At 41.7% G+C, this 25,516-nt stretch overlaps 1 protein-coding gene across 3 annotated transcripts in view; it reads left to right on the forward strand.

Annotated features, from left to right (window-relative positions):
- Positions 1–25,516, forward strand: part of LOC133136825 (F-actin-uncapping protein LRRC16A) — a 69,390-nt gene that overhangs the window by 10,365 nt on the left and 33,509 nt on the right. For all 3 annotated transcript variants that reach the window (XM_061254589.1, XM_061254591.1, XM_061254592.1), the window contains exons 3-12: positions 9,738–9,788; positions 14,741–14,800; positions 16,023–16,144; positions 18,116–18,213; positions 18,823–18,893; positions 19,875–19,948; positions 20,118–20,193; positions 22,457–22,545; positions 22,963–23,057; positions 24,318–24,404. In XM_061254589.1, coding sequence (XP_061110573.1) covers positions 9,738–9,788; positions 14,741–14,800; positions 16,023–16,144; positions 18,116–18,213; positions 18,823–18,893; positions 19,875–19,948; positions 20,118–20,193; positions 22,457–22,545; positions 22,963–23,057; positions 24,318–24,404 — 823 coding nt within the window. The remainder of the gene's footprint in view (positions 1–9,737; positions 9,789–14,740; positions 14,801–16,022; positions 16,145–18,115; positions 18,214–18,822; positions 18,894–19,874; positions 19,949–20,117; positions 20,194–22,456; positions 22,546–22,962; positions 23,058–24,317; positions 24,405–25,516) is intronic.

A 25,516-nucleotide genomic window follows, 5' to 3' on the forward strand; every position in this document is an offset into this window, starting at 1 on the left:
AAAAAGTGAAAAAAAAGTGAAAAATATGGACAAGATTTATTTTGTCTGTCTGCTGCTAATACATTTTCAGTGTGCACAACAATGATGTGAATCTGGCCTGTGTGAATGGAATCACTTTTTTACTGTTGATTTACTAACCTGTTTACTGTAGAAAAGCACATGTGGCAAAACCCTGAATTTCTGTCCTTGGAAACACTGTGCTTCCTCACCATTGCTGCTGCAATCAGTTAAATGTACCGTGAAGTTAATACATTGGGTTTAAAAATTTAGTTTTCTTTTGTAATCTCAGTCCATCGTATCCAAAAGCTAGCAAATGCATACCCTTTCAGCGGACTTAAATGACATCCCTCTGCAGATGTTTGTGAGTGTTTATCTTGAACAAACATATTTTTCCCTGGAACACTGGAAAAAGTGTGCCCATGAAGCGAGTAAAATATGTCCTGGTAGTTTTATGGAAACATTACATTCAGGCTCAGGGCACGAGTCTTCCTGTTTGGATTGCCAGAGCGATTGAATCATGGCCCCTTGGCTGGAATCACTGCTTGTAAAAGGGGAAACGCCTGCAGAATAAAAACTGGCTTCCTCATAAGTTCCATTAATCTGCCAGGACATTGTGAACTTCTTGCCTTTCCGTTTCAGCAATAACAGCCATGTGATTGGGTAGAAAGAGGTGAAATGTCATGTGGTGTACACTGCTAGTGCTGTGCCTATTTTGGATGAATATCTGGGCGATGGCAAACATATGTAAGTGTACTACTATACTAAAAAAGACGAAATCTGGACAGTGACTGGGAAAGGTCAACATCTGCTTTGCAAGCCATGCATTTGGGCTTCACCACATATCTCTGTCAGTTGTTTTGTTGAACACATGATGGGTGATAATGATGCAGAGGCTCTGTGTACAGTCCGTTATGTGATGTGGCTTTACAGAGGACAATGGAAGGGTTAAGGAGAATGTCGGAATTTAGTTGCGCCAGTTGCATACTGGTTGCATGGCCTTTATGAGGATGATTTACAAACGCTTTGTTTGTCCAGACTGACACTTTCCCTGGGGTTTAATTTCTGGCCTGTTGTATAAGGTTCAGGCCTGTTGCATCTACCCTTCTTAATACAGTATACTATTAGAGAAATAGCACAATATGTTGAAATACAATAGTATATCTGAAAAATAGTATATTTAGTAAAAATATCATATGAAATACTGTATTGCTTTGCTGTGACATATATTTATCATTAAGTTTTTATTTAATTTTATTTAAGTCCAAGTATTTACAGTATATTGCAGTATGCTCCATTTCTGTAAGTGTAAAGTGCTCACTACCCATTGCTCCCTCACAGTAAAAACCATTCACAGTCCAAGCTGTGCTTTTTTTGTTGTCACATTTATTTCCTCTGCTGTATGTTGATTAGCCCCTGTCCCCTGTATAATGATACTGAAAGCCCTTACGCAATTAGCATGAATTACCAAAAGTGTCAGCTCTCCAGAAGTGGGGACCCTCTACTGCTGTACTGCATCCGCTTGCTATTCCAGTCACCTCTACAGAGGAATGCACTGGCACCATCTGCACCATAACTGCTGTCATTACTGAGGCAGACCTTTAAAAATGGAACTTCAAAATGGGGCTGAGCGAGAGTGTTTGTGCGGCAAAGCTTCGTGAGCGATTCATTTGTGCTTGTGCTGGAAAAGTATTGAAAAGCATCTATTTTGCCTGTGTCATCTTTCAATGTTTCAGACTGCTACAGAGAGCTCGACCGTCATCTGCATCTCAGAGTGATATTCATTTTGCACTCGTTATGCCACCTCAGCTTGTAGACTCAAACACATTTCGGAGAGACTTCATTTTATTGAACTAGATCCTCTTTTGTTATGTGAATGTTCCAGGTGGAGTGTCAGCCATTGAAATACAAAAATACCAGCCTGATCCATGTGCCAACACTTATGGTGATTTTCTTTTGCGATTATAACATATTGGAGGCATTGACACAACACCCTGCTACATAGTCTATTTTCTGTCATGTTGAGAAAGCAGAAACAGTTTACCACCGCATTAAACCATGGTCACAACATGGGTATGGAGTTTTGTAGCTAAACCTAAGCTCTGAAAGACAATGTAAGGTAGCATGTGAGTGCTTTATCTTCTGCTCTGAGTTGCAACGCCCCTTGGGTAATGACAATTTGATGGTCACGCAAGAGTACATAGATTCTACTCTGTGTGCAAACATGGGGGATGGCGATCTGTTCATTTGTTGAACTAGTAAATGTTTATATTCTATGGTAATATCATATTCTAATTATGGATCTACTATTATGAGAACAAAATAAATTGGTGTCTAGACAAAGGAATGCTATGCGTGGTTTGATTTGAATAAAGAAGTATGCATACATATCTTTTGAATGATGTAGCTGCTGTATAATTATCTTTGAGTGTCTTGTGTCTTAATTTGTTTTGAGAAAATCAGTGCAAAACAATGCCGTTCCAGTTGAATGGTGACTTGTTGAAATGTCCTGTAAACTGTAAGGGCGCTGAATGCCCACTCCACCCCCCCCCCCCCATTGTATGTTTTCCCCGGGATAGTGTTACAGTGGACTGTGGAAACGAAGTGATTAATAGGAGCCAAGCCAAGCCCTGTGCCCATTCAGTTGCCAGCACTTATTAATTCCTATACATCTCTTCCAATGACATCGTCTTCCAGCACTGCCTCATGGGAACTCAGCCCTGCAAGCCTACGACATCCGCGGCCCTGTCCTCTGCCACACAGTGCCATTGTTTAGCTCTAATTGACATTAACACTGCCATTACTGATGGAAAATTCTCAATTCATGACTGAGATTTAGAGAAAGCTTTTGATATTTTAACTATCTCATGGAACCATCAGGGTTCTGAGGGTTATATTTTTGAGGGTTATATAATTTGAAATCAAATTCAAATGTTATATTTGAACATCCAGTACTGAAAGAGCAAAGGGCCAAAGTGGGTAGATCGATCCTGGTCCAGAACATATTCATATTCACTGAACAGTCAGATGATAATACTATACTATTTCCCCTCAGGTAAAAAGTGTGTTTAGCTGCAGAGACATGCCACTCCCTGCTGAATTGATAGCATTCATTCAGTACAGGAGATTTACAGGGAGGCCATCCCTGGTGACAAGATGCCTCTAGCAAGATTGAAGTCGCCCATGCCAGTACCAGTTATATTCAATAAAAATAAAAGCAGAGTTATACTCATTGATATATTTGTAATATATGGGGCGTGTTGTGATTGCTGCCTTATTCGAGTGTGACCAGGGTTTTAGGGTTTTCTGGCTGCCCATACTAGCAGATGGAGCTGAAGTGTGTGGCAGAAATATCAGACCTGTTACTCTTTGATGCCTCCTGCACAGTCTCATTGCCAATTCCGTGGCTGATGAGGTGTTTAAAGATTGTTTTCCAAGGGCTGTTTTAATTAATTACATTATGTATTCATGAGGTGATCGTTAAACATCTGAATGACCCAGGTAAGAACAGCTAATTAGCCAGCAGTGTTTCTCTCCTGGGAACTAATTGACTGGTGGGAGAAGGAGGGTAATTATGTAAATAGAACAAAAACAATGAACAGTGATACTGTGTGTGTGTGCCACATGCTGTACCGTTTTCATCAATTTTCAGAAGGCCGTCCTCCCCTGAGTTTTTCATGCCATATGTGCTTCATCTGATGAGAGTTTGATGTAAGTGTTTTGTATCGGTTCACGTATCCGAATATCACATTTTGAAAAGAGAACGTCACACACTGTGGACAGCATTTGTTCATAGTCGGTCGGTTCATGTAGCCTCCAGCAGGAAAAATCCACTTTTTTACAGTCGACTGAATTCCCTTCATATGGTCTGCTAACAGTTCTTTGACTTCAGGTTATAGAAAGATGCTCAAGATAATGTGATAATGTGGTATTCAATGAGGGGCGCATATCAGTGCTTAAAAACAAAAAATCCAGAAATGTCTCATTAATCCAAGTAATTGTAACACATAGCTACAATACCAGTGGTGAGTGAAAGTCATTTGATGAATGAATTATGTCTTGCACACTGGTCAGTATGGTAAAGCAGTTTTAGATTAAGTATGTCAGCTGCCGATTACTTAAATGCAGGTCACAGTACAGTGAACAATACAGCTGTTTTTACACATATAAAGAAAGAAAGTGTATGAGAGAACACTCAAGGGAAAAAGCATTTCCAATAAATTAGTTGAGGTTCATGAATTGATTCATACTGTTTATATAAAATGCTGCGATTGATTTTTGCGTCCTGACAGGCTTATTGATCTGGATGTGGTGAATAATAATTATTAAAAAACAACAACAACAAGAAAATGAACACTTGAATCAGGCTCTAAGGACTCAGCTCTTGTTGGTACTGTACAAACAGCAGGGATTGGGTGCAGTGTGTGGAGTGGGAAGAGCACCCTTGGAGTGAGGAATGTCGGAGGTGGGACTGGTCTTCTCAAATTTCCGTGGGATACTTTCCCCCTCGGCATTGGTGAGATTTATTTTCATTTCCATACAGAGAGTAAGAGCCCTAAAGAGCCCTCTTTGTTCCCTCCTCCCCTACCCCCTATCTACCGCTGTTAGTCTAAACCAACTTCTGCAAAATGCCACATCTGTTGCGTGGAAATGGATTTGATTGGAGGTACTTAGCTTTTGTCATTTTCATCAGTGGTCCCTTCAGAAATATTCATGCTTTTTATTTGTGCCTCGTGTCCTTGTTTGTCACTGGTAATATTTTGTTTAGTCTATCATCACTGGGTATTGTTACTTTGAACTCATTTCATTAATGACACTGCTATCTTAGTGTTGGTAAGATCTAATTGTGTTGTAATGGCAGTGGATATAAAGGGAGGAAGGTGAGTGCCCCTCCTGACTGTTGTAGCCCACAGCACAGTATACCACCTGTTCTGTGTGAATGTCTTTGCCAGGAAAGTATGTTGGCATATCTGGAGGATTTCTGTATACATTTCATACTCTTTTATAGGGAGCTGGACGAAAACCAATAGATAAAATGACGTGAAAAGATATTAAAAGCTCAGGAAGAAAGGTGTGCTGTCGCTGGTTGTAGACAGACCCGGTCTACTTGAGTCTGTCCATGCAGTTCATTGTTGTCAACATAAGAACAAAGTTCAGTGGGCAAACAAGGACAGATAGGTGAAGGCAACTGTCACACGTGTTTTACTATGAAACCTATATCTACCACATTATGGGACACAAAAATGTGTGGATAACATTACAAAGCATCTGCCGTTTGGAGTTTGAATATATGGGTATCACTCTGCCGACCGTTATGTGCACCAAACCTAAATTAATTTGCTTGAATGAACACAAACGTTAGAGGCCACCTAATGCTTATTGTGTATGTGATTTGATATGACCAGCTCAGAAAGTGAAAGTTGGATAAAAGTCAAGGCTTATATCATTTTCTATGGTGTGTACAGTTAAGTCAGATTCCAGGGGCTGGTTCTGTGGTGAGGTCGGTACTGAGATGATTACTCATGGTTAGGAAACCTCTACCCATGGCCTCTCTGTGCAACAGCCTTGAAGACCTATTAGGTGTACTTGGCGTGCTGATTCTGGCAGCGAAGAGGCTAAGGATACAGTTGGGCCTTATTTGTAATAGGGGAAGTGAAGAGGGAGAAGCTCTAATTCAGGGGTCTTCTGCCAAGTCAAGTTTGTTTTGATTCCAGTGAAAGTGCTGACATTGATCAGTTTGTTTCCTGCATCCATGTTGTTGATATGTAGTTTGGTGTTGATTGAATTTAGCTCGCATCAGCTTTTTTATGGATCTGTATTTGGGTGTATATATCCTTCCGTATGGATATATACTGTCACACTCCATGCGGTTTTTGCAGTGAATTATAAAGATGGCTGTCATTTTTTGTGTCCGTCTTTGTTACACCACTGTGCATAAGCCAGGACCTGCAGATTGAGCAGTAGCAGCCTGAGATGACTATGGATTTGGGAGTGCTGGAGAATCCTGTATTTTCAGTCTGATGAGGGGCGACTTCTTTTTCTTCATTTATTCATTGCTCTGGAGAGTCTGCTGGCCCTCAGTGAACACAAGCCTCTGAATGTTAAACAGACACAGCTCGCACCTGGACTGTGAGTGCTGAAATGTATTTCCAATTAGGGATGATGGAGTGCCTTACTGCAGTGGTGGTATTATTATTATCATTATTATTATTGGCTATTTACAGAGCTACATCCATAGCTATATTGGGTGGTCTCTCTCTCTTTGGTTGGTTTTGTCATTTTTAAGCTTGCCCCTTTTCTTGACACAAGCTTAAAAAGAAATAGCCAAATACCCAAAATAAAGTAGTTACTATACTTGAACCCTTTTGACTAACTAGGCATAATCCGGTGTCTTCTGAAAGCCTTTGGGGTTTGTTTTCCAAGTGTCAGAATTATTCCAAAGCTCAAATACAGTGCATAATTTCACATGTTATTTATTATTGAAAAACAGGCTGGCTCCTTATTTATAAGCATATTGAATAAAAATAAAATATTTTGAGAATGTATATCAAATGGGGTCACGTAAATGAAAATGCCCTCTATTGTGTTGTCAACCGTGTTTTCACCGTCTTCCTCAGAAATATTCAATCAGAAGATTCCGTGGAATTCCTCCAAAGGAAATCCCCTATTTAGATGCAGGCATCGCAAATGGGTTTTTTTTGTAAAACGTCAACCTCATTTGGCATAAAATCTCAAGAACTGTTTTTACAGAAGCGCAAAAGAGTGAAATGCACCAGTTTCATTACACAGGTGAAATGCTGTGTTGTTTTATGTTAGCCTAACAAGTTATACACCATTGGAAACGTAATGTCGTTAGCTAAAATGCTTTTTAGTCATCACTTCAATAACATGCCCATAGTCAGTTCTTTGATGAGCTGTAGTTACACAGTGAATTTTCTTACACACGGAAGGGGTTAACACATTTTCTCTGCAACTAAATTCCAAATACTGTTCAGGTTGTACTTGGGCTCAACGTGTTGGTCTGGGACTATCAGTTTGTTTGTTTCATTCCTGTCTAAATGAGATCAGTAATGACTGTATAGTCCAGGCTAACATTGTACGGTCTGATGACAGCTGTGAGTGTCTGCATCTGTGAAGGCCGAACAGATGTCCGAATACAAGGCTGTTGGTTACTTTGGCCTGATGGTCCAACAACATGCAGTCTGATTGGCTAGCTTTGTAATTAAATCTGGCTGCACTGTCACAAGACCTCCGCTGTGTTTGCTCTCTCAATGATAATGCAAAAATGTGATTAGTCCAATGCTGTTCCACAGTTTTTTTGTTCAGTTGAGAAATGTGTTGTTTTTCAGGGTGTAACAGGACAAATAAGTGAAGCATGGTTTGGAATGATGAATGTTTCTAATTAGCACCAAAATATTCTTCTAATACTCAATGCTCCATTGCGGCATGAAAAATTAGATTAGGTAGTTAGGCATTCATTGTGTTCTGTACACTTGTGGACTCCTTTTCCCCCATAGAATCAGAATGTTCAGAAGTGCAGCAAATCAAGACCAATTTTTCCACTTGTTGAAATTAATTGATTTGCTTTCAACGGCTCTTATCACCAGACGACAGTACGTTTTGCCTGAATAAGGTCAGACGCTTGACTGGAAGTTTAAAAAAGCAATTTGTGCTGTGTTGTATGCTGTCTGATTGCATTATATTGCTGTATTTGTCTAGTAGGTGTCCTTATTCAGGACAGCGTGTAAAGCTTTTACATGTCAACAGGCTGGAGAGTTTATGTAATCCAGCCCTGGACTTGAACCTACAGCCATCTGGCAGCGGCCACTTCCCCCCCAGAATTCTGACCATCAGGAAAATGACTAAAACATATCTGTGATACTCAGAGGTGGATGATCTGTTAAATCTATCTGCTGTGCAGAGTGTAATCCATGGTCTGCAAATTCCATGAATGAATGCTTGAAATATGAATATTTTACAGTGAAACATGGGGGAAGGGAACTGGTAAACTAGGCTGTGGTGTAGAGAGGGAAACCTGGTGCCATTGCTGCAGATGAAACACAACAGCAGTTCCAGTTTCAGGGGTCAGCAGATTGAAAAAAGTACTTTTTTTTACCATGCCTATTGTCCGTGGTGTATATAATTCCACCACAACCAAGGGTTTAACAGAGGTAAGTGGCATAGTGGCTCAGGCAGTGGAGTGCGAACAGTTAACACTCCAGGGACTTCACTAATGAAGCAGTCTTGTGGAGAGAGTTCTCTAAGTCACCATGATCATCTTCGTAAATATATAAACTAATGTCAAAGTCTATTGCTGGATAAACAACATAGTGACAACAATAAGGAGGGATATTGAGATTCATGGAAGTATCCAGACATTCCCGGCATTTCAGTTGTTAATAACTTGCAAATTCTGATTACTACATCCATATGGTACCAAAATCTGGTCTTGTTCATTCCTGGCGGAGCATCTCTCTGTGCTCTTGTTTTACAATCAATGTGGGGCCTTTTCAGCTGAGTTATTTTGGAGCATTGACGTCAACAGTCCAGAACCTGAGAAGGGGTGACTCTGCAAAACTGCAGCTCTTAAGAGGCTTTACCAATCGAGGAATCAATAAAATGATACGGGGATCCATTCAGACTGGGTTTACGGTGGCAGAGAGCCTAGGTGATGGAGTGTTTATGGTGCAGCTGGTGCTTTGAAGTCCTTTTCATTCTGTAAGCTCCTGGAGACACAGGAGCCATTCTGAGCAGTGGGTTCAGATTAGAGAGCAGCATGCTTGAACGCAGAGGAACTGAACCTGAATTGTTTTTTAGTGTGTCTACTAATAGATTATATGTGCTACATAAGGCAGGCCCCATTTATAGCCCTACTGTGTTCCTCTCGCAGGTCCTTGCGTGGGTTGACCTTGAATGTGCCAGAGTCCAAACAAACCAAATGGCCAGACTGCTCTTGAGTGCTGTGGTCTTCACTGGGGCTCTCATGTCTTTTTTTCAGATGATGTAATTGCAAAACAAGTGAACGATTCTGGGGAATTTCCCCCAGGCTACCACAGCTGGTGCTCTGAATCCTGTAATCTCATGTAACTAGAGAGGCATTGGAAATATACTGTGTGCTCTGAGGGTCAAAGACCTTTCTGACCTCAGCTACGATCTTTAAAATAAAAATAGTTTTTCTCTTTCCGAAAGGAAGTCTCTTTGTCGTAATTCATTCAGCTGGATCCTGGTTCATGTTAAGAGTCTTGCTTAAGGGTATGACCACTGTGTGCCATGGGATTCAAACCCATATCCTTCCGTTTACAGTGTCCTATTACCTAAGCAGTTTCAAACGAGTTGCAGGAGTTGAAAAAGAAGACTGTTGTGCAACATCAGACAAGCTGAAATGTGGGGGGATTGGATCACGTCCCTTCAGAATTGCTTTCAGCCATGCGATTAGCTAACCATGCAAAAACTATGACATCAGATGTTGGCATGGTAAACTGATTTTACCTTTCGTGGCATCAACGTAGTTTATTTTCAAAAGACACATTACTCTTTTTTCACTGCAACGGGGGTGGGCTGTAATGGCCGTTTGTTTATGTTTTGGTAACTCTGAGGATCTTAATAACAGAAATTGATGTCTTCAGTATTTACCGTGCACTTCCTGGTATCAGCTCGGCCTAGCTGAATAGAGAGAACTGTTTTCTGCTTTTTTGCTTCCCTTGCTGATAGAGTAAACTTTTCCTTTCTGTCTTCTCCAGGCTCTGGCTTCCCATCGGGCCTACCTGCTGACAGCTCGAATCCCTGCAAAGGTAAGTAAAACAGCATGGCCACCCATCATCCACACAAGAGCATTTGTGTGGTAAAATTATGAGTGGCTTCATCACGTATTATAAATGAGCAAAGGCTGGATAGTACAGTGAAAATGCCCGCCTCTCCTATTGGTGTGTGCTGTAACTAGTATTCTTATTTGACCTACATGAAAATAAATATTTTGTTGTAGTATCAATTTCATTTAGCTTGTTTTAACGTGAATTGTTTTTTGGACCTTCGTATTTTACTTTAACGAAGAGAAGGGTTTGAATAGATTTTCTTTTTGGCAATGGCTTATCTGTGACATTGAGAGGCCAGTTTGTTTACAGACATTCCAGGTGAACTGACTCATTCCCTAAGCATGCTCCTTTCCCTGAGTGAATAGGGTCTTGTAGAACTCCTTCCCAGGTGTAGTTTTTGGCACCATGGTTCATGTGTGTGTGCCTGGACCCCCACCAGGAGAGGTGTGCCCCTCTCTTTCAAGTGCCCGTTGGGAATAATGATTTGGAGTGATTGGGTCGTGACCCAATGACTGCCTGGTGACCTGGCTGACCTTGAGTATGCTGCTATGTTCCAGTCTGTCCAGATGTTGACTCATTCCAACCTCAATATTGCTGGACCATCAGTTCTACAGCGTGTGACTGCTATAGTCTCACTTCTCTATTTATCGCATTTCATAATGACCCAGTGACCACCTGGTGACCTGGCTGACCTTGAGTATGCTTCTATTTTCTAGTCTGTCCAGATGTTGACTCATTCCAACCTCAATATTGCTGGACCATCAGTTCTGCAGCCTGCAACTGCTGTACTCTCACTTCACTATTTATCGCAATAGCCTCAAAATGAACTCCTGTAACTGCAATGTTTAATTACCACTCTAAAGCTGGCAGGTCTTCAGACACTTCTGTAAGCATATAAAATATCTTTCATCACACACAATCACTGTCTGGGCCAATCAAAAACAAACTCTGAAACTGAAATAACATTAAAAAAACAGGAAGGTGAACAATGCCTTTAATCAAGTATTTCGATTATTCACAAAGTTGAGGAAATGAGGAACCATAGAAATTACATTTAGCCACAATAAGCAGAAATGTCTCTGTCAAAAGATATGATGATTTTGCTTCCACGGTCACATAAGCACTGAGCTGCATTTCTTCCTTTTCTTCATGAAACAGCTCAAAGGCCTTATCGGCTGGCCCTCAGAGTGCCTTTGTAAATCTAGACGCTCGACACGAATCCATTTTCGAATGTTTTCACAGTAAATCTCCAGGCACGCCTCTGCTTGTACATGAAAATCGTGGAATCTATGTGAAACAGCTCCTGGCTTTGAGACAAGTCCTGGCACTTCCCCTGGGTGTTTTTCACTGGGCCGGGGTCAATGCAGGGCAAAGTCCCCAGTGCTTCTCCACGGCTGCTTTCGCTTTCCCACAGGCAGTGCTTGCAGGTGCATTGTGGGTAAACATCAGGCTCCCGTCATGCTGGAGCAGGATTTCTCTTCCTCCTCAATGCATACTAAACAAAAGCATAGCGCTAATTTACAACTGCAGAAAAACAAGGTAAAAGAAGAAAAGAAGAAGAAAGGATACTCAATAATCCACTTGAGAATCAGAATTGGCAACACTTCTTTCAGGAATCAAGACTGATTAGATAAATAATGAATTAAACAACAAGCAAGTGAACAGGGCCTGCAGCTAATAAGTTATTTAGTTATTGATATTAACACATTTCCCAAGGACAGTGTCCAATTTGAATATTAATGTGAGATGCTCAGTGCATCACGCCAGAGCTGGAAAATGGTATTCATCAGCTGTCCCTCAAGTGAAGTTTCTTCACAGACAAGACAGGGAACATGAATACAGCAGAGTGCGCAGATGCAGGTCCTGTGAATTAAAATGAAAAGGTTCACTCTAGCCCCAGTGGTCTTGCTACATATGTAAATGGCCCTTCTGCCTGTCTGGCTGGAAGCAGGCTGAGGGTAGGCCTATGAAGAGAGAGCTCACAATGGAAACACACAGAACCTGAGCCCACCTCGAAACTCTACCCTTGCAGGAAGGGAGGCTTTTTGGATTAGCTTGGCCTTGCTGTCTCTCCTCTCTGACCTGCCAGCTGTGTGTAACTTTTGAGTTGAAAATGCAGGACTTCTTATTTATTAATTTCTAGAATACATACCATAGGATAGAGTACATGTGTGTGTAACTTGTACTTTCCAGTATATTTACTGATTGCTCATTTTATTTGTGTGTCGGTGTAAATCTGATAGATGTTCTCCTCTTTTGAATTTCATGCGGTTTCTGTTACTCTGCCGTGCAAACTGTTTATTATTGTTGTTTATCGCCCCCCGGGTCCTCTGGGGAACTTCTTGGATGAGATGGACATCCTCCTCAGCTCCTCACCAGTCAATGACACCCCCCTGATCCTCCTGGGTGACTTCAACCTCAACTCAGAGTCCACCCAGTCTACCTTTCTCTCCCTCCTTCTTTTGACCTTACCCTCACTCTTTCCCCTCCCACCCACAAAGCAGGCAACCTTCTTGACCTCATCTTCACAAGGAGCTGCACAACAACCAACCTCTCTGTAACACCACTCCATATATCTGACCACTCCTTCATCTCTTTCTCTCTTCCACTCTCCTCTTACACCCATCCATCTCTCCCACCATCCACTGTCACCTGTCGACGGAACCTACGCCACCTGTCTTCCTCCACCCTCTCATCTACAATCCTCTCCTCCCTACCATCCGCGGAGTCTTTCTCTCGACTGTCTCCCGATGATGCGGCTACAACTCTCATGTCCTCCTTCTCATCTTCCTTTGACTCTCTGTGTCCCCTCACCACCAAACTAGCTCGGGCCTCCCCCCCAGTCCTTGGCTTTCTGATGCTCGACGAGCTGTCCGAACCGAATTGCGGGCGGCGGAGAGAAAATGGAAAAGGTCCTGTCTCCCCAGTGATATGGCTTCCTTCCATGCCCTCTTATCATCTTTCCATTCCTCTGTCTCTCTAGCTAAATCTTCCTTCTTTCACTCGAAAATTAACGCGGTCGCCTCTAATCCCCGCAAACTGTTTTCAACTTTCTCCTCTCTTCTGGCCCCCCCTCCCCCCCACCCCCCTCATCACTCACACCTGATGACCTCTCCTCTGTCCTCATCTTCCTCGACCTGTCGGCCGCCTTCGATACAGTCAACCATGAGATTCTGCTCTCATCGCTGTCTGGGATGGGTGTCACAGGTTCTGCACTCGCTTGGTTTTCCTCCTACCTCTGGTCGCTCCTACCAGGTGACTTGGAGGGGCTCAGTCTCCGACCCTCACCCCCTACGAACTGGAGTCCCGCAGGGCTTGGTTCTTGGGCCTTTCCTCTTCTCGCTATACACCATGTCTCTTGGTTCTGTTATCTCTTCCCATGGCTTTTCTTATCATTCCTACGCTGATGACACCCAACTCTTCATTTCCTTCCCCCCCGACACCCAAATCACCACATGGATCTCTGTCTGCTTGGCTGATATTTCTGCGTGGATGACTTCCCATCACCTGAAGCTCAACCTTGCCAAAACTGAGCTTCTCTACATCCCTGCTAAGTCCTCTCCGTCAATCGACCTCTCATTGACTGTTGAGGACTTTGTAGTTTCCTCCTCCCGTACGGCAAAGAATCTTGGGGTGACTCTTGATAACTGCCTCACCCTGGCTCCGCAAGTATCGTCCACTGCCAGAACATGCAGGTTCTTTCTGTATAATATACGCCGTATCCGTCATCTCCTGACTGAGAAAGCCACCCAGCTCCTAGTCCAGGCGCTCGTCATTTCCCGCCTGGATTACTGCAACTCCCTCCTAGCCGGTCTCCCAGCGTGTGCCATCAAGCCCCTCCAGCTGGTCCAGAATGCTGCAGCCCACCTGATCACCAGTCAGCCCAGGTCGGCTCATGTCACCCCGCTTCTCATTGGCCTCCACTGGCTTCCTATTGCCGCACGCATCCGTTTCAAGGCCCTAGTGTTGGCATTTCAGGCTGCTAAGGGGACTGCCCCACCTTACATACAATCCCTGATCACTCCCTACTCCCCAGCTAGACCACTCCGGTCTGCCAGCTCTGTTCCCTCTCTACGTGCACCTGGCGGTCGAGCTGCACGTTCACGCCTGTTTTCCGTTCTGGTTCCTCAGTGGTGGAATGACTTGCCTACCACTGTCAGAACAGCAGAATCCCTCCCCCTATTTCGACGCAGAAACCCACCCACCTTTTCAAACTCTACCTTAGTCCTCCCTCCTGATTTCCCCTGCCCCTCCTTTCTGATATCCCTATCCTTGTCTAACCCCCCCCCAAAAAAAAAAGAAAAAAGAAAAATGCACTTCTGATGACAACTATGTTTAGAACAGCATTTCATGTGTATTTTGCTAGTTTCTGGATGTGATGCTTTGACTTATGGTAGAACCTATGCACTTGTAAATCGCTTTGGATTAAAAGCATCTGCCAAATGACTAAAATGTAAATGTAAATGTAAATGTTGTTGATCATTATTATCTTGAAATTGCAGCATACATTATATCACTAAAATCTGTAACTCTCATGTAATAAAACCCCCATACACAGTGTAATCAAGTGTAATGCGGTGATCAGTAGTGCATACACTTAATTTTGCCTCTCCCAGCCGCTCTTATGCTTATTCTCTCCCACACTCTCTTAATGTCAAGTGGCCTGTTATGACGCCCTCATCTGTAATAGAAATGACCTTTCGCCACTCTAGTTTGTAATTCTGAGACTCGCCCAGACTTTTGGTGGTTGAATGCAGTTCAATTCCAGTCCAGGATATACATTTTTGAAGATATGTTTTGAACATGCAACTGTATACATAGACTGTGGGCCTGGAAGAGCCATATTTCTGGACATGGGACCAGCCCTGTGTTGCAATGCCATACCGTACCATATAATAATATAATAATACTTTGCTCCTTGTCTGTTTCAGGTGGAACATAGCTTCAATTATCTGGAAATAAATGGAATCACCTGCAACAAGCCCACCCAGGTAGATCAGATATGAGCTGCACTTTAACAAAATCACAATTCCATTCAAATCACTTACATCGGCAAATTTATCAGAGTAATATTTGGCATAATATTGACACGGTGGGCAAATAATAATCCCTTTTAGCTGGGTATCCTTCATTTCTGCCAATTTGGATTGCCCAGTTGCGTGCTATGTCAAAATATATATTCAATGATGTGTGCAAACTATGTGTTGATATTTTTGTGTTTCCTATAAGCAATGTTGGGAATGTAGCATGCTAACAAAGTGTGGGCGGTGCATTCTGTAAATAATGGCAGAGATACAACAGTAAATAATGGCTTACTTCTACATAACTTGCCTGGCTAGCAGCTAGATGAATATATAATTAATCAGGATTTTTGAAAAAACTGTATGTCTATTAAATGAAAAGCTTGCTTTTTTTCTTTCTCATGTTTTCTGTTGTTGCAGTTTTTGTTTTACAAATGGCTCCACATTTCTGTATATAAAATTACAGCCTTATGTATCACCTGCCTTAAATGAGAAATAAGAAAATTTAGAATAGGAATAAGTGTGATTTGCCTCACTTTGATGGGTTTGTAGCCAAGATCACATCATGATTTAACCTTTCCTGTCATAATTCACTCAGCATACCACCATCATTGCTGTGGCTTGTGATATCATATGCAATATAGATCAAGGCGTGGTGTTTGAAAAAAGTATCTTTTAAATTACGTGGTTACCGTAAGTAGACAGCACTGATAACTACCTATTGCCGGGTAATTGCACAACAAAGACTCAAGCCAGCCATAGGATTATGGTATTCAGGAGTTTGAAAAGCACCGTTCTGCAAATGTCTACTGAATTAGTGAATTGTCTCGCTTTTGAATGATGACGTTGACACTGCCCAGAGGATTCACTGCGAGTCCTTTGCATTAAGTGGTACTTAATTAGTTAAGAGCTTGAAGTCTTATAACATTAATTCTCATAACATTTCCAAACACCTTTATGGAAAATAATTAAAGATGGTTTGATCAAGAAAATGTAATGAAAAACTCAACAGAGAAAACGATAAAGTAACTCTGTGTAAATTCTATAAAGCTTCTAAACAACAGAGAACAGAGAATTAGCCTCATTGCTTCCAGTATTTCCCCCAGCATTTCACTTCTACCGGTAGAACTTTACTGATTTGAAATCCTGGGCTACGCGACAGTCCGTCAGTTGTGATGTTCGCCTCTTTCAGTTGGTGGTGGAGTATGACAGGGGCCTGCTGTCCATGAAGCTGGGCTCTACGGAGGACGTGGATGAGGTGGTTGGCCACATAGGCGGCTGTCAGCAGAGGATCTGTCCTGGCCTGTCTGCTGTGTAGGTCACCCTGCCTTCTCTCCTCCCACTCTACTGAGAGATAAGCCTCTGTGTGGGGTCTGATGCGCTACAGACAGCAGGGGATCATGTACTAGATGCTGTAAAATCACAATGCAGTTGCTACCTGAAAATTCAGATGGAGCTTAGCTTTTTGCTGTCTGGGGTCTCATCAGTCCCATTGAGGTCAAGGTTCAGAACAAGGTCATGTGGATTGATAAATTGAATTAGCTCTTAGTGCTGGGGTAAAATAAAAAAAACTGCACCCACATTGGCCCAAGATTGGAATTCCCTGCTCTCGAAGGACATACAGGACAATATCTGTTATCATCCTTTTTTTCTTTATTTTCTTAATCATTCTATTCAAAAACAAATTCTCAATGCTTGTTTCTGCTTTTATCTAAGCCTCCCCCATGGGGGTTGGCTTATACGCAGGAATTATATGTGTCATCAGACTCCATGTCCACCCACTAGTCCAAAACCACACTCAAAACATTTTTTTTATTCTGCCTGGTTAATTTAATTTAGTGGCGGCGGAATCTCAGAAAGCGCAAGGCCGTGGAACTAGTCCTTGTGCATCAGAGATGTATGTTTACTGAAGTTACTGAACATCTATTTGTTGTTTGTGACCTTGACCTACTTTTCATCTGGTAGGGCGGCCATCTTGGAAAACGATTTTTTGCTGATAACTCGAGAACTATATGTAGGATTGGGACAAGCACATATTTCTTGGGGCACATATATCTCAAATGACACCTATATAGGTCAGAGGTCAAGGTCAAGGTCATATGGCCAATTGAAAAAGAGGTGTGACAAAAATTGTCTAAAAATAAAATTGTCTATATACTTATACTCATGGTTTGCACTAAATCTATACCGTAGCGCAAGTACGTGAAATGCATATAGCCTGGTTATTCAATCTGGACATGAATATACTTTCTTTATTTATGCTAACTTAACAGTCTAGCATAATTTAACCATCTCAGTGTCCCAACATATCAACATATTTACAAGGCATATTCCTCCTGTGGTGAGTCATGGTCTGCAATATAAAAGGGACTCATATTGAAATTGGGATTGCAGTGCATTGGGAAAGACCCAGGCAGTGGAAGGGAAGGCGGGGAGAGGCTTTTTCCTGATCGGTATTTCTAGTTATTATTATTATTATTATTATTATTATTATTATTATAGCTGGGTTGGTCACATGTGATGCATTGCAACGGGAGGGTTCCCTGCTCCTTGGGCTTATTGTTATAATCTGAAGTGTCATTGCCTTATGTGCTTTCTAAGACAGTTTGTCTCATTATTACATGGTTATGTGTAGAACGCAGGTCCACAAGGTGTTGTGTTTGTGCTTTAGTGCTGAAAGGTTCAAACTTTGTCTGCTCGCTGTACTTATAGCAAGGCAGAATGTAATGAAGTGTAACCTTACAGTGAGTCTCAGGGGAACCCTTAATTCTGACCCTTGTGGCATAACAAGATTGTGTGGTTTAATTGAGCACTTGGAGCTAAGAAATTATCTGGCCACAGAGGTCTCTGGCTTGTCTCTCCACTGCCTTATAGCCTGAAGCCTTTATAGGGAACAATCAGACCCTCCCTAATGATTGAATTTCACTATGGTGGAAGTAGAGAGCAGCTGCTTAATTTATGATGACATTTTCAATACATGGCGCAGTAAGTCCTAGCCTTTTTTGAGGTGATATTATATGATGCCAGGCTAAGCAGCAAATGAAGAGAGGTTGTAACAACAAATGGTGTTTTCTGGCTTGATAGAACTGCAGTGCGATAGGATGTTGCTCTGTGCTGACCATTTTCTGTGCAGCCAGAAGGAAATTTGCTGGTTCATAAACACTGTCATTAACAGCAGCAACATGATGTTCTGATGGCCCTCTGCTTGTCTGGGTGAGAAAGAAGAGATTAATCCCAGTGATGTGTCGGAATGATAATGGAGCCGTTGTTGTTGTTTGTGAACAGAAAGGTGATGAAGAAGCTGGTAATGGAACCTCCCGAAAGAATTACAAGCCTGCAGGCTCTGTGGGACAGTCAGAATGTGCCAGAACCAGGACCCTGTGGTAATAATGAGCATCGTCATTACCTCGTAGGTCTGATAAACACACATTAACCATCGTGAAGCACACCTGTGAATACTGGATGCAAACTATGTTCTCACCATGTCTTAGAGATGAGATTTTTCCAATTCTTGGCACAAACACCTCCATTTCTTGTCCTGACTCGATTGTCATAGTTGAATTATTGCAGTATAGTTTAATATATCCCTTAATGTCTTTCATATCTGAATGCAGTAGACATGAATAAAATAAGTATTATTTGTGTTGGCAAAGCTTTTATCTAAAGACATTTTATTACATTGCCCTTTCATTGGTCTTGCCCTTAATCTAGCATTGGTAGGCAAGCATCATGCATATTCATTTCAGGATTTCACAGCATTTATGGTGATTTGTACTGAAAGAATATATTGTCAAAACCTATTATCATTTAGTGCAAACAAATGTTTGTACATATGGCCTTTTTTTGAGTGGTATTTGTTATTGTGTGCTCTCAGTGGGTGATTTCATTATTAACTATGTAAAGTTTGCAGCAGTGTATTAAGACTGCTGGCATTGACATTCGTCTTTGTCTGTCTGCCTTTCTGTTTGTGTGTCTGCCTGACTGCCTCCAAGGTGGCTTCTCGCATACGTACAAGTGTGTCTGTGACTGGCTGGGACTGCCCTACCGGGAAGAAGTGCAATGGGTTTGTATCTGTCTTGTTTCCGCTGCTTCTCTCTCTCTGTTGAAACATTACTATGGTTGCAAGCCATTAAAATAAGGTCATGCTTTTGTGAATTAAAGAAGTTGTCTTAGCCTTTGAAGGAAATGCAAGTTTCAGGGTATACTCCAGGAAAGCCATGAAAAATGACAATTGGATGGACAGCTAGCCACAACAGTTACTAGAGTACTAGCTTACTCTTACATGACAGGAGGCCAAGACAGATTTATTTTTCTCATATCTGGAACTTAAAAGGAAAGAATGTATTGATATATTAATGAATGCATTATACATGCTTCATGAAGGCTTTAGGAGTACATATATTTGGTGAGCACTTTATTAGGTATTTATTAGAATTATTTAGACTGCTGTAGCCTATCCTCATAAGAAGTTTGATGCTTTGTGTGTTCAGAGATGCTCTTCTGCATACCACTGTTGTAATGTGTGGTTATTACCACTGCTGCTCACTGGATGTTCTTAGTTTTTGTACCATTCTCTGCAAACTCTAGAGACTGTTGTGTGTGAAAACCACCCTGTCTGGCACCAGAAATTATCCCACGGTCAAAGATCACATTTCTCCCCCATTCTGACATTTGGATTTAAAAACAGCTGAACCTCTTGAACATGCGTTGATGCATTTAGTTGCTGGCACATGATTGGCTGATTCAATATTTGCATTAATAGGCTGGTGTACAGGTCTACCTAATAAAGTGCTCACTGAGTGTATATGACACATGAACCAGAAACGTTCTGAAATGTTGTTTTGTAGAATATAGTTTTCACATCATAACACCATTTTGAGGTGTGCCTTTTCATGTAGGCTTTCTGATTTATTTTACTTGATCTCACAACTGTATTGATAGAATTTATAAGTATTTACAGTTTTATTCCTAAATGTGTTTGATCTTTTAGATATAGTAGCTTAATGGCTTTTTTCTGTTCTGTTTGTTTCTGTGTTGCAAACAGGATGTGGATACAATCTATTTAACCCATGATACACGGGAATTAAACCTACAAGATTTTATTCATCTTGAAAACAGGTAACTCCTTAGTGTACTCCCTGAATAAACTTCACCAAGGATGTCCCTGATGGACTCATATGAACACTGGTAGAGTTGAATGAACTCTGAGAATGTATTGGTGTGTTTTCCAAGTGTCAAATTATGAACAAAAAACTGTTGATTAACTGTGTCTTTTTCTACATGACAGGGATTTAGTGGCCATCATTGCTGTTCTGGAACTTAACCAGTGGTTCACAAAGCTCTGTATCAAGGATTACAAGCTGGTATGTTGAATGTTTTATTGGTCAATCTCATTGGTGTAGACACTTCCAAGACAAGTGATGGAATTATGGCATTTGCTAATTACCTGAGTGATAAGGGCTGTTTGTGTGACGTGTGCTATTGCGTCACCAGCCTCTGACAGTCGCAACAAATTGGCAGTAACAACATAACACTATAACCATTTTAACTCCATTGTGGTATTACCAATGAAAGATTAGACCTATTTAAGGCTTTTGTCAGGTTAGCTGTGTAGATATTTTAACTTCCCATATGAACTATTTAAACTTCCCATATCAACTATTTCATAAGAAGAATAGCCATTGAGCAGTGGGCGGTGGCTCAGTACTTGAGTAGCCTTCATGCCTCTGGCAGATCACTCTATATTCTCTCAGCGCCCTCTTCACAAGGCCTACTTTGGGGAAGGGCTTTGGGGAAAAAAACTATGATAAAAGTCTGATGTTGTACCACCCTGTAGCCTAGTGGTTATGTTACATGACTGGGACCCAAAAGGTTGGTGGTTCAAGCCCCGGTGTAGCCATGATAAGATCGGCAAAGCTGTTGGGCCCTTGACCCCACATTGCTCCTGGGGGAATTGTCCCCTACTTAGTCTATTCAACTGTATGTCGCATTGGATAAAAGCATCAGCTAAATAACAAATTATTATTATTATATTATGAAGTTGAGTTCCCCCTTATACTAGCTCAGTATCAATGTCTATCCTGGTGAAAGCGTTGTCACCCTGAAGTGAAATGCTGCACAGTAGATACTGAAATAAGATGATGGAGTCTCGGGGCTGTGTGAAGTTTCCTGCACTGCGTGGGTGGAGAGGGGGGGTGAAGGGGGAGAGAGGGGTGTTTGCTGACACAGGGCCTGCGGTGTGGCCGCTATGAGGAGGACGCCACACCTGCAGTCTGCGGGCGGTTGCCGACGCGACTAGTCAAGCTTCACAGGAATTTCACACAGCTCAGCACGGCGGGAACCCGTTCAGGCACGCTCAGAGGATGAATGAAGGAGAACCATCGTCCATTTGAAGGAGCGGTCTCAGGGAGATATACTGATTACTCTTAGAGGAAGTGATAAAATTCCCGTCCTGTGGTTTGGCAGACATTGGATTGGTCAGTGTATGGTGATCAATGACTGGATAAACAGGATGTTGTCAACACTGCGACTGACTCACCTGGCAGCACTGCTTGAAATTCCATAGTATCATTCTTATCAGTGTGTGTTACTCTGAAGCGTTATTCACACACATTTGTAGAATAGACTTTACTGTATGTTGTTAGATTTTTTAAAAACTCAATATATTTCCCCTTTGGCATCAGTTTAAGTTAAGACCTTTCCATTAGTTACTTTGACATGGGAGAAATTATTCCACATGAAAACCCTGCAGCACTTTATTCCATTGTGAAACTAGTGACATAAAGTACAGTGGGAATGGAAGGCAGTAGGGTGGGGGTGAGCTGACTTCATTACACCCCCTCCCCTCCCAAATCCTGGCTGGCTGACGAATCGCTTGACGGACAGCCCCAGCTTTTCTGTCTCCTAGAGGCAGAGAAGGGGGAAAAGACGGCATTTGTGTGTGGAAAAAGGTTCAAAGCAGTGCGGCTCTCTGGGAAGCCTATTATTTTTGCGTGTCAGTGGTAATGGAGTGCGATGGTGATTCAGAATGAAGCAGGGAGGAGGTCAAATGGCTGACTTAGAGTGGCCATTTAGTTTCCACTGTGTGAGAGAGCTACTGCCGTAAAAAGAGGTGTTGGTAATACTACAAATCAAATCATACAGTGAATACCAAAATTCTGTATTTTAGAGGGAGAACTATTGGAAATTAAGGGTTTTTTAAACATGAAAGCCTGCAAAAACGGTCTGTTTTGTAATAAGACTTAAGATCTTATTTTTTCTCTCAAGTAGAAAATGTTATTAATGAGTCAAAACTGTCTCACCTCATTGGCTACACTTTTTGTCCTATTTAGCAAAAAGTCTAATAATTGAGATTTTAAATATCAATACATGTACTAAAATACTTGTTGCGATTTTTGGGGGGGGGGGGGGGGGATCTCATGAATTCTCAATAGAAGAGCAGGACCTGCTCTCTGTTACTGTGGTTGTCGGTGTTTTGAGAGGATAGTCCTGTGCACCATGTGTTAGTATATTTGTGAGTGTGCAAGTGTACATTCTGACAATAAGTGTGCTTGTGTGTTTGTATGTGTGTGTGTGTGTCTGTGCAATTTGTCAGTTTGCTTATGTGTTTATGTGTTTTTATTTTAGTCTGCAGATGTGTGTGACCAGATTCTACGAGTTGTGTCCCGGACCACTCGACTAGAAGAGCTGGTTTTGGACAATGCTGGACTGAAAACGTGAGTCCTACTGAGTAGCCACTGCTACTATGTTGCTGTTCATTATGCCAACTTGGATAATACAGTCAGATGTGGTCCTCACCTGAGATTTGGCACTATGACCTGCAGTTCACTTGGAACAGTTGCCTATCACACATGTCCGCGCACAATGTTAGACAGAAAATATTTTTATACAATATAGGCATCTCATTGTTTTAGATTATGGATTAAATATGACATAAATGACAATGAATGTTAAATATTTTATATTCAATATTTTATATTTTAAATATTGGATATGTCGCTTTCCAATATTTTTGAGAGGAACAGTTCCATTGTGTCCCTCTAGATAAGATGTGACCTTAGCATCAAATATCTTGAACGGTTGGCAGTATATTTCTGTGTTTTCTAACCTTGTGTTGTCTTCTGCCTGTGCAGTGACTTTGCACAGAAGCTGGCCAATGCTCTCGCCCACAACAGCAACTCAGGGCTTCACACCATCAACCTCGCCAACAACTCTCTGGAAGACAGAGGTATGGGCTCATCTCCGACACTCAGTACAGCTCCACATGCTGCTACTGAGGCTAGTACAATACAGTACACGGCTGCTTGCTGCTGTTACAGCTTTTTCATTACTTTATATTAGAATAGACAGATGATAAAACTAGCAATACTGTCATTACATGTTGAAATGTTGATTTGACACATTTTAATCTTACAAATTTTTATTCTGCAATAAGCCACCTACTGTATAATACATTGTGACAGGTCCCACGGTTCGAAAATATATGTACCCTTTTTCCTTTAGTTATTCTTTTTAATTATTTAAGCTGTCTTTGGGCTATGGCGTACTTCCTTCAGAACTAATTTGACAGTTTCATTATTGAAGAGTCACTCTTCAGGATTATTAAATATTATACTAAAATATACATCATTTCCCATCTCATTTTTTTCAGAAAGAGGTTTCCTTCTCTCAGAAATTCAGTGCAGGATACATATATTTTCTTCGCTGTTCAATTTGCTGGCAGCTCTTCCAATAAATCTATGTTGATACCATGAGTTTTTGTATTTATTTTAATATTTTCAGAAAAATGTGATGGAATGTAATGTAACTGCCTATCTAGCAACCACTTTGTATGATTGAAGCCTATCTGATTTATCCAGTACATAATCCAATACCATTTTTAAATAAAAAAAATCACATCTTATCACTCAGCTGCTAGTAGTTCAATGTAAGATGGTAATATCAAGGGAAGTCCAACGTAGTAGTTGTGTGCTTGCTGTCAGAGTAAGAGCTTCTGTACCTAAAGCACATGCCATCACCTAAAGCTTGTCATTTAAATGGATTTCAATAGTATCTGATTGCTCTGTGGGAGGTGACTGACATTGAGGGGAGAAACCAATATGTATCTGCCTCAGGAATGGCTGCTATTCTCAAATGGGCAGCTTCAGTCAACAGACAGAAGAAGCCAAGGCTCTTAGTTACTTGTGGTGTTCCTGCTCACATATACACAGATTTATAGCCGCTCCTCCACATTTGCTGCCTTGTCTTTATCCGTCAGGGCTGAGGATGGAATTAATCAATGACACATTATATACGATATCACGCCCTGTCACTCATCATAATTCAGCATGCTGGTGCAGCGGTTAGCAAGAAGGTTCAGGTTATAAATCCACTTCTGCCTGTATGTATGGAAGATTGTGTGCTTCATTTGCAGGAGTGGAGGGACAGCTCCTCCCTTTCTCACCAATGGTCTTGCGACTAATTTGCCATCTTTGTGTTTTCTCTACAGGCATCTACTCACTGAGCGTGCAGTTTGCCAAACTGCGAAATGGGCTCGAGCATTTAAATCTCTCCAAAACGTCATTATCACCCAAAGGTAAATTATGTTTCTCCATTTGGCTGCCTAAAGCTGCATATTTTTTCCTGAATGTATTATTATCGTACCTCTGATCCACAGTGTGGCAGAGTCCTTATTTTATTAATGATTTACACAGACATATATACAGTATTTCTATGATATTGAAATGTGTTCCTAGTTTATGTAGATGCTGCCCACAAGCCAACCTTGCACAAACATGAGCCAGAGGAAGACACCTCATGCTAAGCTTTAGCAAGCAGCTTGCAGGTGCCCAGTCAACCAATGAGGGGTGCTAGAGAGCATTGAGATGTTAGTCCGGGACAACTGAAGACCAACTGGCTCTCCTTAACCCTGAGAGATACTGTCGGCAATTATGATTCACTCTGCAGTGCTGCTGCCTGCAGTCAGTGTGGTCAGGATTTAAGCCCGGTCTATGAGGCCCATCCATGTGCTCGAACAGTGTCTTAAGAAGATGAGTCCTCCAGTAGACCACCTTGTTGCTCTTGAACAATTGTAAAGTTTTAGCTACAGTCCTGCATGGAAAGGGAAAACCGTGTATCATGGTAGTAGGCCCGGCTGTGAAACGATCGACTTTCGACCCATTGATCTCCATTTGCCTTGATAAACCACTTGCAGTTAATGGCCCCTAATGAATTGATGGCTGTTAATTTGTTTGGCCGTGCATTAGATTCAGGCACACATTAGAACGCTCTAACGACCCCCTGTTTAGCTCGGAATTGATGTGTTTCAGAAGCAGGGGTGGTGTTCTGTGTCTTGGAGAGGAGAGAGGGAGAGGAACCTTTAATTTTGGAGCTGAGAGATTGCTTGTTCACGGCAGGAGCCACGCTGCAGCACTTAAATGTTTAATGAGTTTAATGTAGTAGCAGAGTGGCCATTGCTACCCAATGAGGAACAGCTAAACTGGAAGGGTCTTAATGGAGAACTGAAACAACAGCCTCTCTTCACACCCGATTTATCTATAGAGTACATGCAAAAATAACGCAAGTGGCCATGAATGTGCATGAAAAAAGTGCAATTTTATAGATGGATATTTTGGTTGGTCGGTTAGTTGGTCATTTGATCTGTTCATTACTCAGTTTTTTGTGGATGCTTGCCTTAATTGTCCTTGT

This window comes from Conger conger, chromosome 9 (assembly GCF_963514075.1).
Source record: "Conger conger chromosome 9, fConCon1.1, whole genome shotgun sequence".
In the NCBI taxonomy this organism is placed as follows: domain Eukaryota; kingdom Metazoa; phylum Chordata; class Actinopteri; order Anguilliformes; family Congridae; genus Conger; species Conger conger.